The sequence below is a fragment of the Leopardus geoffroyi genome, chromosome X, assembly GCF_018350155.1.
Source record: "Leopardus geoffroyi isolate Oge1 chromosome X, O.geoffroyi_Oge1_pat1.0, whole genome shotgun sequence".
Taxonomy (NCBI): domain Eukaryota; kingdom Metazoa; phylum Chordata; class Mammalia; order Carnivora; family Felidae; genus Leopardus; species Leopardus geoffroyi.
This window is the reverse complement of record NC_059343.1, coordinates 124,964,000-124,982,082: the sequence shown is the minus strand read 5'-3', so window position 1 is coordinate 124,982,082 and position 18,083 is coordinate 124,964,000. Positions and strand designations below refer to the sequence as shown.

Sequence of the window (18,083 nt, the reverse complement as noted above, 5' to 3'; positions counted from 1 at the left end):
TGGCTTCCCAGGGGAGTTCTACCAGACATTTAAAGCAGAGATAATACCTATCCTTCTCAAGCTATTCCAAGAAATAGAAAGGGAAGGAAAACTTCCAGACTCATTCTATGAAGCCAGTATTACTTTGATTCCTAAACCAGACAGAGACCCAGTAAAAAAAGAGAACTACAGGCCAATATCCCTGATGAATATGGATGCAAAAATTCTCAATAAGATACTAGCAAATCGAATTCAACAGCATATAAAAAGAATTATTCACCATGATCAAGTGGGATTCATTCCTGGGATGCAGGGCTGGTTCAACATTCGCAAATCAATCAACGTGATACATCACATTAATAAAAAAAAAAGGGAAGAACCATATGATCCTGTCAATCGATGCAGAAAAGGCCTTTGACAAAATCCAGCACCCTTTCTTAATAAAATCCCTTGAGAAAGTCGGGATAGAAGGAACATACTTAAAGATCATAAAAGCCATTTATGAAAAGCCCACAGCTAACATCATCCTTAATGGGGAAAAACTGAGAGCTTTTTCCCTGAGATCAGGAACACGACAGGGATGCCCACTCTCACCGCTGTTGTTTAATATAGTGTTGGAAGTGCTAGCATCAGCAATCAGACAACAAAAGGAAATCAAAGGCATCAAAATTGGCAAAGATGAAGTCAAGCTTTCGCTTTTTGCAGATGACATGATATTATACATGGAAAATCCGATAGACTCCACCAAAAGTCTGCTAGAACTGATACATGAATTCAGCAAAGTTGCAGGATACAAAATCAATGTACAGAAATCAGTTGCATTCTTATACACTAACAATGAAGCAACAGAAAGACAAATAAAGAAACTGATCCCATTCACAATTGCACCAAGAAGCATAAAATACCTAGGAATAAATCTAACCAAAGATGTAAAAGATCTGTATGCTGAAAACTATAGAAAGCTTATGAAGGTAATTGAAGAAGATATAAAGAAATGGAAAGACATTCCCTGCTCATGGATTGGAAGAATAAATATTGTCAAAATGTCAATACTACCCAAAGCTATCTACACATTCAATGCAATCCCAATCAAAATTGCACCAGCATTCTTCTCGAAACTAGAACAAGCCATCCTAAAATTCATATGGAACCACAAAAGGCCCCGAATAGCCAAAGTAATTCTGAAGAAGAAGACCAAAGCAGGAGGCATCACAATCCCAGACTTTAGCCTCTACTACAAAGCTGTCATCATCAAGACAGCATGGTATTGCCACAAACACAGACACATAGACCAATGGAATAGAATAGAAACCCCAGAACTAGACCCACAAATGTATGGCCAACTCATCTTTGACAAAGCAGGAAAGAACATCCAGTGAAAAAAAGACAGTCTCTTTAACAAACGGTGCTGGGAGAACTGGACAGCAACATGCAGAAGGTTGAAACTAGACCACTTTCTCACACCATTCACAAAAATAAACTCAAAATGGATAAAGGACCTGAATGTGAGACAGGAAACCATCAAAACCTTAGAGGAGAAAGCAGGAAAAGACCTCTCTGACCTCAGCCGTAGCAATCTCTTACTCGACACATCCCCAAAGGCAAGGGAATTAAAAGCAAAAGTGAATTACTGGGACCTTGTGAAGATAAAAAGCTTCTGCACAGAAAAGGAAACAACCAACAAAACTAAAAGGCAACCAACGGAATGGGAAAAGATATTCGCAAATGACATCTCGGACAAAGGGCTAGTATCCAAAATCTATAAAGAGCTCACCAAACTCCACACCCGAAAAACAAATAACCCAGTGAAGAAATGGGCAGAAAACATGAATAGACACTTCTCTAAAGAAGACATCCAGATGGCCAACAGGCACATGAAAAGATGCTCAATGTCGCTCCTCATCAGGGAAATACAAATCAAAACCACACTCAGATATCACCTTACGCCAGTCAGAGTGGCCAAAATGAACAAATCAGGAGACTATAGATGCTGGAGAGGATGTGGAGAAACAGGAACCCTCTTGCACTGTTGGTGGGAATGCAAATTGGTGCAGCCTCTCTGGAAAGCAGTGTGGAGGTTCCTCAGAAAATTAAAAATAGACATACCCTATGACCCAGCAATAGCACTGCGAGGAATTTACCCAAGGGATACAGGAGTACTGATGCATAGGGGCACTTGTACCCCAATGTTTATAGCAGCACTCTCAACAATAGCCAAATTATGGAAAGAGCCTAAATGCCCATCAACTGATGAATGGATAAAGAAATTGTGGTTTATATACACAATGGAGTACTACATGGCAATGAGAAAGAACGAAATATGGCCCTTTGTAGCAACGTGGATGGAACTGGAGAGTGTGATGCTAAGTGAAATAAGCCATACAGAGAAAGACAGATACCATATGGTTTCACTCTTATGTGGATCCTGAGAAACTTAACAGAAACCCATGGGGGAGGGGAAGGAAAAAAAAAAAAAGAGGTTAGAGTGGGAGAGAGCCAAAGCATAAGAGACTCTTAAAAACTGAGAACAAACTGAGGGTTGATGGGGGGTGGGAGATGGGTATTGAGGAGGGCACCTTTTGGGATGAGCACTGGGTGTTGTATGGAAATCAATTTGACAATAAATTTCATATATTGAAAAAAAAAAGAAAAAAAACATAAAAAAAAAGAAACAAGGATAGCATGACAAAGACATTCACTGTGCAAAATCCTCACAATAGGAAAAGTTCACCTTTCCTTTCACAATGACCAATTTGGTTTAAGTAATATCTAATATAAGACTTTGGGAAGATTTCTAGTCTTCACTATAACAAAACTCAATCTGTCATGGATCATACTCATACAATCTTACTTTTAATATAGATTTAATAAGACCATTCTTCCATGATATAAGTGCTCTAAAGTGTAATTCAATGAAAATCTCTAATATTTGTATTTTATTCAGCTGTTTTGGCATCCTACACATATAAGCTGAATTTGGAAATGTGAACTGTTCTCTAAAAGAAATAAAACAGAATGAGAAAAAAAGATATTGATCATAGTATCTTCAAATAAAGATAAAAGAGTAGAAAAGTTCTCTAAGCTTCCAACCGGGCCTTGCCACATGTTGGCTGGAATAGCATAACTAGTGGAATAAGCTTCAAATCCACTTTTAACTTAATTAAAGAATAATGTAACATGACTTCTATTAATTTATATGTTCCAAACTTGAGTGCTATAGATCTCAGGGCCAGGGTGTGTCAAGTTCTTTACTCAACTGTGTAGAATGAGGAATATACAATGAAAGCAACAATCCAAATAAGATTCACACAACTAGCCAAATGACTGAGATTTCAAGAGTGGAGGTGGATGTATTCTACCTATCCTCACTCCGCACACATGCATTAGTGGAACAGGAAGGTATGTAGTACTTTCATATTTGAGTGGTATATTTTTTAGATGCTCAACCTGAAGATCCAGAAAAATTTTAGGTAATCACATATTCTAAGTCAATGATCTTATGAAGATAGAGAAAGCTTTCATGAAGAGGGGCATAATAATACCAAAGAGCTCGGGAATGAGTGACCTTTTGGGACAGCACAGATCCTGACTACAACTCCTATGTAAATGTCTCCAGCAAGACTTACAATACTGCTAAACTATGCCATCATATCTATATTTTTTTCTAAATTAGATCATAATTTGTTCTTTAATATAAAGAAACAAAAAGCAAATCAGATCTGGAAATGGATACCATGAGCCAGCATAAACAAATCATGACATTCTTTGTTTAATTAGTATGTAGTGGACGCTAAGGAAATGTACAAAATCAAACACCTCCATCCCGGTGAGGGCTGCTTCACAAAGTAGTCACCTTGGGGGTTACTGATGGATTTTGAGGAGACTTCCATTTTAAAAAGCACATTCTTCTTTGGAGATTGCCTTAGGGGCCCTTTACAAAACACACATACACACACACTATTTCATTACCTCATATCACAATTTGTTTTTATAGATTTAAAACTGAAACCAATAAACATGACAATAAAATAATTGCACATTTTGACAACATTGAGAGAACATCTTCTCTGATGAGTTATATGCTCCTGAAAACAGATAATGAACCCCTAAACAATAAACCAGAATGATCCTTCCCCAAAACTGGAAAAACTTACTGGTAAATGGCCAAGGAGACAAGTGATGCTTCCACCGACATAAATTATCACTCCATCTAGGCTCAGTATTATCATAAAGCCATCTAATGACTAATGAAGAGAGAATAATAATGTAATTAAATAGTGGAACAATAATAAAATGATAGCTTTATTTCTAAATGCATAAATAATTATAATAGCACACTGAAAATGTATTGTGGGCCTTAAATATCAATAAAGCAGGCACAGACTTAATTAAAATTCCATTATTCTGCCTCCTACACAGAATCTACTTAACCTTAAGCATGAGATGTTTATCAAATGATGTGTCACTTAGACAAACAAATTTTAATGTATACTCAATTAACACAAAGCTCTCCAACACAAGCTAGGAAGATTCATTTCCATGTGTAGGTTGTTTCACATTTATTCAAAATTAATTTCAAAAATGCTAAGAATATTTTGCAGGGCATTTTTATTTGTGGTTAGTCACCTACTTATACATATGGAGATTACCATCACTTTCCTGCTATATAATGGATTTGATATCCAGACAAGTGCCTCCTGGTCGAGAACCCCTAAAATTATGAATAAAGTATATAAAAACGTATATTTCAAAACAAAACCAAGCTTATTGTAAAGTAAAGGAAACAATCTGGTATCAGAAATTACTATAACATGAGAATTAACAGGTAAGGGGATATTGGAGCCTGAATTTGCCTTGTAAATATCTGCATAACACTGATGGCATAGAGATTGGGAGAGAGAAAGCAAAACCAGGCATACACAAGGTGGGAAGTGAAATCAGAGACTTCTGCATAAAACCAGGCTTCCCAAAGGGTAACACTCTCAGCAGACAAAATAGATCTTATCCAGCAAAGGGAGAGAGTGAATGCACATGTCTGCCTCAGGCTCAGCTCTGGCTAGAGAAGGAAAAGAAAAACTAGTCTCATCTGAGAATCACTAAACAGAAGCTCTCACTCACACAGATTTGGAGCTGGAATTCACAAACTACCTGTGTAACTTTCCAGACCCCAAGCCCATTATTTAGTTTAAAGTGGTCTTGGGGCACCTGGGTGGCCAACTCTGGAGCATCTGACTCTTAATCTCAGCTCAGGTCGTGATTTTGCAGACTGTGAGATTGGGCCCACCCCTGCATCAGGCTCTGTGCTGACAGCATAGAGCCTGCTTGGGATTCTCTCTCTCCCTCTCTCTGCCCCTCCCCCGCTCACGTTTGCTCATGCTCTCTCTTTCTCTCAAAAATAAATAAAACAAACTTTAAAAAATTGTTTAAATAAATAAAGTGCTTCTCACTCTGGGCATCTAGTAAAAAGAAACTGAAATCATTTCTAGAGAAATCATTTTAAAAACAGGGCTTGAGGCACCTGGGTGGCTCAGTCAGTTAGGTGGCTGACTCTTTTTTTTTTTTTTTTTAATTTTTTCAACGTTTATTTATTTTGGGGACAGAGAGAGACAGAGCATGAACGGGGGAGGGGCAGAGAGAGAGGGAGACACAGAATCGGAAACAGGCTCCAGGCTCTGAGCCATCAGCCCAGAGCCCGACGCGGGGCTCGAACTCAGGGACCGCGAGATCGTGACCTGGCTGAAGTCGGACGCTTAACCGACTGCGCCACCCAGGCGCCCCAAGGTGGCTGACTCTTAATTTCAGCTCAGGTCATGATCTCATGGTTCGTGAATTCATGAGTTCATGTGCTTGAGCCCCATATCAGGCTCCACACTGACTATGTAGAACCTGCTTGTGATTTTCTCTCTCTCCCTCTCTCCCCCTCCCCCACTCACTTGAGTGGGTTCTCTCTCTCTCTCAAAAATAAATAAATAAACTTTAAGCAATTTACAACCAGAGCTCAAAGAATTCATGTGGATAAAGTTCCAAATGACATGAGCTCATAATAAGATATTGAAAACACAAGAAGAAATAAAACATGAACAATGGGCAGAATAAATAACAAAATGCAGAATCAAAATAAAAAACAGCAGATACCAAAATTACTGAAGATAGAATATAAAAGAAGTTTGCTTAAATTGCTTAAATAAATAATAAAGGGTAAATATGATGAAAGAACAAGAGACTCATAACTGACCAGGAAGACATAAAAAGTAAACAAATGTCTAGAAATTATATTATTATCAAAAATAAAAACACAATGTACAGTTAAATAGTATGCTAGAACATAGCTGGAAAGAAAACAGAGCTAAAGAAATGACTCAGACTGCAACACAGAAAGACATGGGGATGGAAAATATGGGAAACTGAATGACACAGAGAAGGGAGTGAGGAAGTGTGCTAGATATTTTACAGTATGTCCACTTTATTCTCACAACTCAGTGAAAGCAATTTTTCAATACCCATTATATAGAGGAAGAAATCAAGGATCAGAGATAATAACTTTCTCAAGGACACACAGCAAATAAATGACAAAGGCATAATTCATAGCCTTATCTGTCTGACTCAAAAGACCATGGTCTGGGACACCTGGATGGCTAGGTCAGTTTAGCGGCAGATTCTTGATTTAGGTTCAGATTGTGATTTTGTGGTTCATGGGACCCTGCATCAGGATCTGCACTGACAGCCAGAGCCTGCTTGGGATTCTCTCTCTCCCTCTCTCTGCCCCTCCCCAGCTCATATTCACTCTTTTTCTCTTTCAAAATAAATACATAAATAAACATTAAAAAAAAGAAAAGAAAAAGTCCATGGTAATTCAGGTTTTAGTTGTGGCCTTTGAATTTAGTAAAACTAACCAGTTTCCTTGGAGATAGAAACCATAAACACCTCATGTCCTTGACAGAAAAAAAATAAGACTTGAAGGCCTGTTTTATAGAGGCTAACAATCTATGTTGAAGGGTCTACCAGATATTACTTAATTTGCCACTAACCCATGAAAAGACTTGTTTGTGTTTGTTGTCACTCAAGATGAGTGGTTCTCAAAACTCAGTTAGCAAAGAAGCATCTGTAGAGCCTGTTAGAAATGCAGGCTCCTGGCTCTACCAGGATTGAGACTCTGATTCAGACAGTTCAAAGTGGGTCCCAAGAATCTGTGTTTTCACCAAGCTCCCTAGGTAATTCTGATATGTATGGTCTCCAAGCCACACTGTGAAAAACACTATTCTTTATCTTCTATTGCATGTATTCTACATATAAAATAATCCAAGAAAGAATGCCCTCTTACTTGTAGTGTCTTACACTTGAAGTCTTCATAGCTCTGAAATGATGGAATCCAATTAGATATGTCTCTGGAGGTTTCCGGATTGACTTTGCCTTTTTAGGAAAACAAAGAAAGGATAGAAAACTGTCACATTAAAATGATTAGATATGGGTATTAGATTTTTCAAAGTTATAATTAATTTTATAGAAAAGACTCTCATGAGAAAATGCTGAGTGCTAATGAAGGAGCTGATGTAGACTAACTAATTGCTTATAAATGATCAGAAACAGAGAAGTGTTTGGAATTGAAAAAGGCCTTGAAGATCATCCAGCTCAATTTCCACTTGTACACACTTCTCCAAAGATTTTATGATTTTCAACCTCCAGTTCTTTCCTTTTGTTGACTTCTTTAAGTCTTCTGCATTCTACCAAAACCTGGTAATTTTAATAGAAAGATAAGGTACAGGCTGTGTCAAGGGCTCTAGGTAGATCCAAGCACCTAACTAGAAAATCTTTAAGCCCTATCTCATATCTCTTCGAAGCTGTTAACAATGTTCTATCTCCCATCTATCCTTCTTCACTCTTCAAGGTTTTCTGGTTTTCCCAGTGAGCCCTGTTTCTTCTGCTGCTGTGCTCACTCAGAGCTTTTGCCATCAACAGCTGCTCCCTTCACCCCCCCAATCCCATCTACTCTACTAACTTCACTAACTCAGGGATTTCCCTAACACAAATCTCCAATCTCCAGTTATTTTAATGCATGTCAATTAACTGTTAGTTTCTTCTCCTCACAAATAACTTAGAGACCCATGGAATACAACTTTTACCGTATTAAAAATGTTAAATCTCCTGACAAGGATAATTCTGATAGCAGAGTTTGTTTTCTTAGAGAGTATGAGTCTCAGATCCTTTCCTATCAGTAGATGTAGGTAAGAAGCAGACCAAGCATGAGCAGAGAAGTTCCAGAACCCTCACTAAAGAAGAAATGAAGAGGGTGTGTAACTGCATGGGAAATGACAGAATATAAAAATAAACCATGCCAATTGCACAAATGCCTCAAGATCAGTGTTTCCGACCACTGTCCCAGCCTGGAAATTCAATTCTGGTCAGAGCTCCTCAAGCTCAGGAAACAACCCATGACACTCTCCAACAGCTGATTTCTGAAGTCATTTCCCCACTGTATTTCAGCTTTGCCTAGTGACTTTCATCTCCTATACTCCCTCCAAAGAAATAAATGAGATTGAAAAGAGTCTACGTATTTCCAAGAAAATAAAACCAATGTATTTTATCAATCAACCATAAAAGGCTTATCTACATTACTATTGTCCATAAATTTATTCTTGTTTTACTTGCAGGACAGGCACTGTATCCAATTCTTCACAAACACCCCAGTGTCCAGTATTTAATTAATAATATGGAACTTGGTAATTCTTGTTAAATTAAACCTCATTCATTCACTCATTCATTTAACTGATATTTACTGAGCTCCAACTATGTATCCTACTTTGTTCTAGAGGCTCAGGATATAGTATGAACAAGACAAGTGAGGTAACTATCCTTTTGTATCTTATAGACTGATGGAGGGGTAGACAGATAATGAACACATGGACAATGGAACCAATAATTTCATATACCTTTAAGTACAATAATTTAGACTGGGTGATCAAGGAAAGCTTGACTGAAGGTACCATCTGAGCCAAGCTCTGAGTGACAGGAAGACAGCCACAGCAAAACCTGGGAGCAAAGCATCCTGAGCAGAGGAAGCAGTAAGTTAAGTGAAGCATGAAAGAATTTGTCCTATTTAAATTACAGACAGGAGGCGAAAGTGGCTACAGTAGGGTGACCAAAGGATAGAGTAGTAGGAAATGAATTCTGAAAGGCAGGGCCAAATCATGTAGGGTATATGTTAAGGAGTTAGCATTACTCTGAATGGAATATGAAATACTTTCAAGCAGGAGGGTGACATACGTTTTTAAAAGACTACTATGGCTGTTTGTGCAAAATAGATCAAATTGGGGAACAAGAGTGGAAGCAGAGTCTAGTCAGAAAGCTTCTACAAAAGTAACAGATGATGGTGGCCTGGATTAAGTTGGTATACCAAGGCTATGGAAATGGGGAGAAGTGAATAAATTTGAGATATATTTTAGAGGCAAAACCAAAAGGACTTGCTGATGGATTGGGTGAGGAGGTGGAAGAAATAGAGGACACAAGAATGATTTATAGATTTTTAGCTTGAGCCACTGGAAGAATGACTGGTGGTACCAGTTACTGGAATAAGGAGAACCGGGAGGGGGTAGGTGGGTGTGAGAGGCAATGAAGTGGAGAAGGACCACAAGTTCCTTTATGACCATAATAACCTTTCTATTAGATATCCAAGTGAAGAAATCACATGGGAAACTCTTGCTGATTTAATAACGTGTATGATTCTCGAGTATGGAGTTCAGGTAGGTCAGGGCTAGAGATAGACTTATAAAGCAGAGGTCACTGACATCCAGGTAGCACTTCCAGTTAGGATACTGGATGAGATTACCCAGGAAATGAGTGTAGACATAGAAGAAAAAAGGTCCAAGGACTGAGTTCTAGGCCACACCAGTGTTCAGAAGTTGAAAGGGGAAGTAGAAAAGTAGAAAGAAAAAACGGGAAGGAGCAGCAGATGAGCTAAGAGAAAAACGAAGTGAGTGTGTTATCCTGGAAGCCAAGAAAAAAGTACTTCAAGAAGAAAGGAGTGGACGCCTGTCCAATGTTTTTGAAAGGCCACGGAAGATGAGGAGAGTTAAGGGCCAAACAATCAGCAATGTGCAGGTCACTGTTATCCCTGACAAAAGTAGCTGTAGTGGAGTTGTGAGAGCTGCAGCCTCAGTGAGTGGATTGAGGAAAAGAATGAAGGATGAAGATGCGGGGACAAGGTCTTATAGTCATTTCAAAAAGTTGTACTGTGAAGAGGACACAGAAACAGAGTAACAGAAGTATCATGGGGTCAAGAAAATATTTTTTTAAGGTAAGATATTTTTATAGTATGATTATATGCATATGGGTATAACCTGTTCAGATGTTTTGAATTAAGCCTACTTAGGTATCATAGGTACTATTTTATACCATCAGGGCCATGTTCCCCTTAGCCACATTTACAATATGCTTCAATTGCCTAAGATACATAAATCTGCATTATTATTGCCTGGTATACTTCTATTAATTCTCATTTCTTTATTCTACTTTTCCACGAACCTTAATAACATTTTCAGCATTGGCTATTAATAAACTTATGAATGAAGAGAAACTAAGTATCTGTGTATTAGAAGATGCTTCAGGGGGGTGCCTGGGTGGCTCAGTCAGTTAAGCATCCAACTCTTGATTTTGGCTCAGATCATGATCTCACGGTTCGTGAGTTCAAGCCCCAAGTTGGACTCCTCAGCCTGGTTGGGATTCTCTCTCTCCCTTTCTCTCTCTGGCCCTCCCCCACTCACGCCCTCTCTCAAAATAAGTAAACTTTTTTTTAAAAAGAAGGTGTTTCTGGAGATACTCTATTCATTAATCTCTCCCAAAGATGTTTGAAGTAAAGGAAGAGATCCAGCTGTCCCACCCACAACTAGTTTTCAATATGGCTAATCAAAAAGCTATACGAATGGGTTAGGGTGCTCAGACCAAACCTTCCTTCTTCTGTGAAGGGTCAGTAGTGCACTGTGATGTTTTACATCTGTCTCCTTTTACAGGATATCCATGAGCTTGAATTATGGCATTCAGTTCTCTGAAAAAGGAATTGTACCAGTCCTTCTTTTTATTTTCAGATACATTAGATACATCCTTAAGTGACAAAAAACAGTCAAGGTTGTTAATGGTAAGGGTAGGTCTAAGAATTCAGATGGTGGAACAATGGATGGAGGAGAAATAAGAAGAGAGAAAGGGAGTTGTTAATGTCAACATCTGAGCAAAACTCCAGTCCATTGATCATTCATATGACAACAATAACTGCCAATATTAAAATTAGGAAATGAGGGGCGCCTGGGTGGCTCAGTCAGTTAAGTGTCTGACTTTGGCTCAGGTCATGATCTCACAGTTTGTGGGTTCAAGCCCCCTGTTGGGCTCTGTGCTGACAGATCAGAACCTGGAGCCTGTTTCAGATTCTACGCCTCCCTCTCTCTCTGTCCCTCCCCTGTTCACGCTCTGTCTCTGTCTCAAGAATAAATAAACATTAAAAAATATTTTTTAAATAAAAAATAAAATAAATTAAAAAAAATGAGGAAATGAAAGCCAATTTCATTTAGACTGTGAGGCCCATGAGAGTAGGGACCAGATCTGTCTCAGTGTCTTCCATAGCAAAGCCCAGCACAGTGTCTGGCATGGTGACCTATGAATTATATAAAATAAATTCAATCCAAATTAACTTGAATTTAAATGGTGGACCTTTGTTCCACCATATATTCTTACCTGCTTTTACAAGAGTACTTCTCATTAAAGAAAAATATCTCTAAATGATCTGTAATTACTCAAGAGGCTCTTGCAAAACCATTGCTCCTTCTCAGAGAGAAGGCTGAGCAATAAAATGCTAATTGAGATTGTTTTTTACCTTTGAAAAACAGATCATACTGAAAAATTTGGACAAAAACTTTTTGATCAGTGCACTGGAATTTATTTTAGATGCTTGAATTGGAAAAATAAGGTAATTTATCTTTCCAAACATGTATGAATTTAAGCTCTAGGCAAGCCATGGACCCAAAACAGGCTTCTAAACCTATCAGGGAGTGTAAATCATTTATGTAGTGTCAGCTCTGGGCAACCACTGTGTAAGGTGGAGGACACAGTTTGAAGAGGGAGGTTTTCAAGGAATATTTGCTTTACCTATGCATTACATAGGTAATCCACTTAGTATTATAACAGAGTTGGGGCTATGGGTTATGGAAAACCCACTGGAGATACCAAATTTCCCTGAGTCAGGCTTCCCCCGAGGAAGTAGGATTTTGCTAGATGTGAAATAGGAACAGAAGACAGGGGAGAGGGCTTTGACAGAAATATCAGTCGGTTATGAATTCATACCTCTTCTCTTTTTCTCTCTCAGACTCATCCATTATTCAGTGATGTAACAAAGAACTCTGAAATCAAAGTGGAACAACATTTTACTAAGAAATCAGTCTATGATGAATCACAATAAAGCAATAAGACTAATCAAAATTCTCTATTGCATAGCACCTTTCCCTTAAGGAATGCCTATTTCTTTTAAAGATAGAATTTCATTAAGTACCAATAACCCTCTCATATGTTATGTATATGTTGAAGATTTGCTTTATTGTCTGATCCCCAATGAATGTCACAATAACATTACAAATGAATATATTTAAAAAAGTTACAAAAACATTCTGTGAAGTTACACAACTGAATCCAAAAGTAAGTATCTGTAAGCTTAATTCCATACCCTTAAAATTCTTTTAACTTCTATTAACCTGAAGAACACTTAATGAAACAAAGATTGATGTGGGTTAGGTTTCACATCTATATACAATACCATGCCACAATAGACAAAATCTGCATTTATTGCTGCTATCACAGAAATCCTGGGCATATAAAAGTGGCACTGAAATCACCAAAGTCCTCTGCTTTGAATTGTATAATTAGACTCACATATCACCTCAAGGTCAAAATCTCAGAGTAGAAGTCAATGACATTCAAATACATGTCTGTTAAGTAAGAAGTAGCAGCTAAAATATAACAAACATCCTTTAAAATCTCTCAAGAAAGTAAGGAAAGCTTAGGAGTAACACAGTGAGAAGACGCTGAAAACCAAAGCTGGTTAGTATACCAACCTGTGCTATTGTGAGGTCAGAGAAGCATAGCCATGCAACAAAAGACCTCGAGTATTAAGGCCCTGCTAGGTAAAGGAGAATTCAAGCAGATCATTGAAACTAAAACCCACCAACTTCTCCCTACACATAGGCATGACTCTCAGAGACTACAGTTTAATTTAAAAAGCTCTCTCGGCAGCAAAGGAAGAAAAGAAGGAAGTTTGGCTATCTCAGCATGTTCTCTTGGGTAGGAAAAAAAAGGGTGCCGTTAGACTTAATAGGGTTCCAGGAGAATGGAAAAGCAAACCCATTTTGGACAGATACTCTCTAAAGCCAAGTTCTACCAAATCTCCACAGATAAGGCACCACTGAAGATGAGCTCACCATCCAGAATGGGAAGATGTATAAGGAAACAATCCACCATTTACCAGAATTAGGACCCACACCCAAGCAGTATGAGACCTCCAAGAACTTCAAATCATTAAAAGATCTGAAAGCCATTATAAAAAATAATTGTGTTTAGAAATATGAAAAACAAAATAGATGGAAGTGAAAATATGAGAAAAGCCAGGTAGACATGAAAAAGAACAAAAGTGAGTTTCAATAAATAAAATCATATTCAATGGAATTCATTTCAAAAGGATTAATCATGTATTATGAAAAACCGGATGAGAAAATTAGTAAACAGAATACAGATATGAAGAAATTTATCATATTGCCTTTACAGAGAGACAGTAAAGTGAAAATATGAAACAAGAGGTTATGAAACATGCAAGAGAGAATGGGAAGGCCTAATATAGATCTCAGTTCCAGATGAAGAGAATAGCAAGAATGAGAGAAAGTCAGTAAAGAGATAATAGCTAAAATTTTTCCAAAATGGAAAATGTCATCCAATCTAGATAAATTAAAATAAAACCACATCTAGAAACATCATAGTGAAATTTCAGAACATGAAAGATAGCTAGGTCATTCTAGGCCATAAAACAGATCAACAAACACCAAAGAACCATATGCTCCCCCCCAATGCCATTTAATTAGAAATCAAGAACAAAAAGATAATATAAACCCTGTAGATCTGTATATTTAAAACAATAGCAACAACAAAAACAAAATTTCCTAAATAGCTCTGGAAATCAGAAAATATTTAGAACTTAAGTATTATAAAATACTACATATTAAAAACTGTAAAATGCAGGTAAAGCAACACCAAAGAATTTATATCCTTAAATGCTCATGAGAAAAAAATGAAAATAAATGAGCTAAGTAGTCAACAAAGCAAATTGTAAAAAAAGAGTAAAGCCAAATAAAGGGAATATAAGGAAATAATAAAGGTAAGATGAGAAAACAACATGATAAAAGGATATACTAGAACAGGTAAAAAAAATCTGTTTCTTAAAAAAAAGACAATAAAAAAAACATTGTTATACCAGATCGATCAAGAAATAAAAGAGAAGACACATTCTGGAATGAAAAGTGCATATGTATGAACTTGAGATGATAAAAAGCAGTATGATCAATTCTATGTCCATAAATTTGAAAACAGATATGAAATGGAGTATTTTCTAGAAAAAATGTATTTTCACCTATTAAACCTATTTAATAATACAAAGAAAATGTGAAGAAATCATATAAATGTAAATAAATTAATGTAATAATTAAAAATCTATTCACAGAAAAACAATCTAACCTAATATAAACAAACAGTCCCAATGGTTTCACAAACTGACACTTATAAACACTTAAATAATGGGTATCTCATATTTCATGCAAATTATTCCAGAAAACAGACAGAAAAGTCACTCATCCGACTCATTTTATAATCCTAGTACTTCTTTATACCAAGCCAGAAAAAGGCAGCATCAAAAGGGGATATTTTATAAGCTAATTTTATTTATGATAAAGAAGAAAAATACTACTTAAAATTATCAAACCCAAACAAAGAGAGTATTTTAAAATTTGGGCTAATTCTAGAAATACTAAGATAATTTCACATTAGAAAAATATAATTCAACATATCAGACAAAAAGAAAAAATGAATAAGATCATCTTGGTCGATGCAGAAAACTCATTTGATATCATTCAATATATATATATATATAATTTTTAAAAGTATTTGTTAAAAGTTTATTTATTTTGAGAGAGCTAGAGAGAGCACAAGTGGGAAAGAGGCAGAAAGAGGGAGAAACAGAATCCCAGGCAGGATCTGTGCTGTGCTGTTAGCACAGAGCCCAATGTGGGGCCTGAACCCACAAACCCATGAGATCATGACCGGAGCTGAGATCAAGAGTCAGACGTAAATATTTTTAACATACTAGGTATAGACAGAAGCTTCCTTAACCTGATAAAGGGAAAAAACCAAAAACATACAAAGATCATACTTAAAGGTGGAGCATTAAAGAAATTTTTTAGATTCAGGAAAAAAATAAATGCGGCTACTAAGACACTTAACATATAGTGCTAAAGGTACTAACCAATGCATTAAGGTAAGAAAAAGAAATAAAATGAGTAACTCTTGGAAAGGAAAAATAAAAGTCCTCATTCATGAACACTATGATTATCTACATAGAAAATTTAAGAGATTCTGCAATTTATGAAAATAATAAAATAGTTCAGAAAGATTGCTGTATACCAGATTAATATGTAAAAGTTAATTTTGTTCCTATATAGCAGCAACCACCTTTAGAAAATATTTTTTTACGATACAATAGAAACAAAAATTTATAGGGGCTACTGCTTATGGCCATGGAATAACTGATATGGGAAGAGCCCATGAACAACCAAGAAACTGGACAAATTAGAGGAAATACCTATTTGGAAACACTGGACAGCAGGCAACACATGCCTGTGATCCCTGAGGTAAGAGCAAAAATGAGATGAACCCTACAATAATCCCAAGTTTCTACCTAAAGATACTTCCAGACCACAGTTCTGGAAGCACAATCCCAAGGAGAGTACAGTAATCTTACCAAAGCCAAGATGGTGGAATTTGTAAAGCAGAATACTAGAAAGAGAAAAGTTATGGTGAGACAAACAAATTCCAGAAATCTGAATATAGGTTCTCTTGAATCTTTGGCTGAATACTTAACCTGTGCCTGTGCAAGGTAACACTCTAAAAGACCAGTCAAGGAACAACTACCAGGGAAAGAACAAATCCGGTGAATTCAAAACTAAACAATCACAGCTTACACATGGCTGGAAGACTCTGGAGTTTTATCCAGCAGAGTGGAGAAAAAAGACTGAGAAAATGCACAGAAACTCACTGTGGGATAATATCAGAAAATCTAAAATATATGTAACTGAATTCCCAGAAGGGGGAGGCAAAAAAATTTGAATGGCCATGTTTTTCCATACTGGATGAAAATATAAACTCATTTATTCAAGAAGCTCAATGAATCCAAGAATATAAACACAACAGAAAACTCACCAAGGCATATCATAAACAAACTGCTGAAAAACAATTATAAAGAGAAAATCTTAAAAGCAAACAGAAATAAAAAACACATTTAATATAAGAGAAAAAAGAATGACCTCTGCCTGACTTCTTACCAAACAACTCAAGCAAGAAAGTGAAACATCTTTAAAGTGCTCGGGGGAGTTGGAATCAAACTAGAATTTTATATCCAACAAAGATACACCCTTCAAATAAACTGAGGGTAAAATAAAGACATCTTTAGATTAACAAAATCTGAAAGAAGTCAAGGCCAATATACTAGCACTACCAGATATGTTAAAGGAAGTACTTCAGGTAAAAGGAAAAGGATACCAGATGGAAACTCAGATTTACATGAATACATGAAAAGCACTGGCAGTAATATATATGTAGATAAATACAAAAGAACTTTTTTCATCTCTATTGCCAAGATAATTCAAATAAAATTCAATGTTATAATATAAGTAGAAGTCAAACCTATGAGAATAGCAACGCAAAAGACAGGAGATTAGAGAATAACAATGTATTATTGTCAGGTTCTTACATGATATGTGAAGTGGCACAGTATCAGTTCACAGCACACAGTAATAAATTAAAGATGTATACTACAAACTGCCTAGAGCAACAAATAAAATGCACATGTGATACAAATTATAAATCAAGAGAGAAAATGGAATACTAATTCAATACTCATTTAATCAAAAAAAAAGCAGAAAAAGAAGACAAAGAGAATGAAGATCAAATGGGAAAAACAGAAAACATATAGCAAGAAGGTAGACTTAAACTTAACCATAAAAATAATTATATTAATTTTACACAAATATAAAGTCTGGGACTGCTAAAGTTGGATAGAAAAGTAAGGCCAAACTACCCTTGAACAATATGGGGGGTTAGGGCACTGACCCCCCCCACACACACACAGTTGAAAATGCACATTTAACTTCTGACTCCCCTAAAACTTAACTACTGTTGACTGGAAGCCTTACTGATAGCATACAGAATTGATTAACACATATTTTGGACGTTATATGTTTTACATATTACATTCTTATAATAAAGTAAGCTAGAGAAAAGAAAATGTTTTAAAAAAATCATAAGGAAGAGAACATACATTTATAGTCCTGTACTGTATTTTTTTTTTAAAAAAATCCACATAAGTGGACTGATGCAGTTCAAACCAGTATTGTTCAAGGGTCAACTATTCTAGTGTCTACAAGATACCTTAGTTATAAAGACACAGCTAGGTTACAAGTAAAAGAATAGAAGCATATACTATGTAATCCCAATGACAAAAAGCTTGAATGGCTAATTAATATCAGACAAGACTTTAGGTAAGGAATAGTACTAAGGAAAAAGAGGGACATTTCACAATGATAAAGGAGTCAAACAAGGAAACATTAAGAATCCTAAATAGATATGCACCTAATTACAAAGCTTCAAAATAGAGTAAGAACTGAAATAAGAAATAAATCCACAATTATAGTTGGTGAGTTCAATACTTCTCTACCAGTAATCAATAGAGAAAGTAAACAGAAAATAAGTAAGAGTGTCAAAGACTTACCATAGTGCCAACAAACTTGGCCCCATATGTTTACAGAACATGACGC

General features: G+C 36.4%; 1 protein-coding gene across 3 annotated transcripts in view; it reads right to left on the bottom strand.

Annotated features, from left to right (window-relative positions):
* The window catches only part of PASD1 (PAS domain containing repressor 1), a 119,514-nt gene that overhangs the window by 60,656 nt on the left and 40,775 nt on the right, over positions 1 to 18,083 (bottom strand). For all 3 annotated transcript variants that reach the window (XM_045473287.1, XM_045473285.1, XM_045473286.1), the window contains 4 exons: positions 12,304 to 12,359; positions 10,920 to 11,074; positions 7,301 to 7,389; positions 4,134 to 4,223 (listed from right to left, as the gene is read on the bottom strand). In XM_045473287.1, the coding sequence (XP_045329243.1) occupies positions 4,134 to 4,223; positions 7,301 to 7,389; positions 10,920 to 11,074; positions 12,304 to 12,335 (366 nt within the window). In that variant the 5' untranslated portion in view covers positions 12,336 to 12,359. The remainder of the gene's footprint in view (positions 1 to 4,133; positions 4,224 to 7,300; positions 7,390 to 10,919; positions 11,075 to 12,303; positions 12,360 to 18,083) is intronic.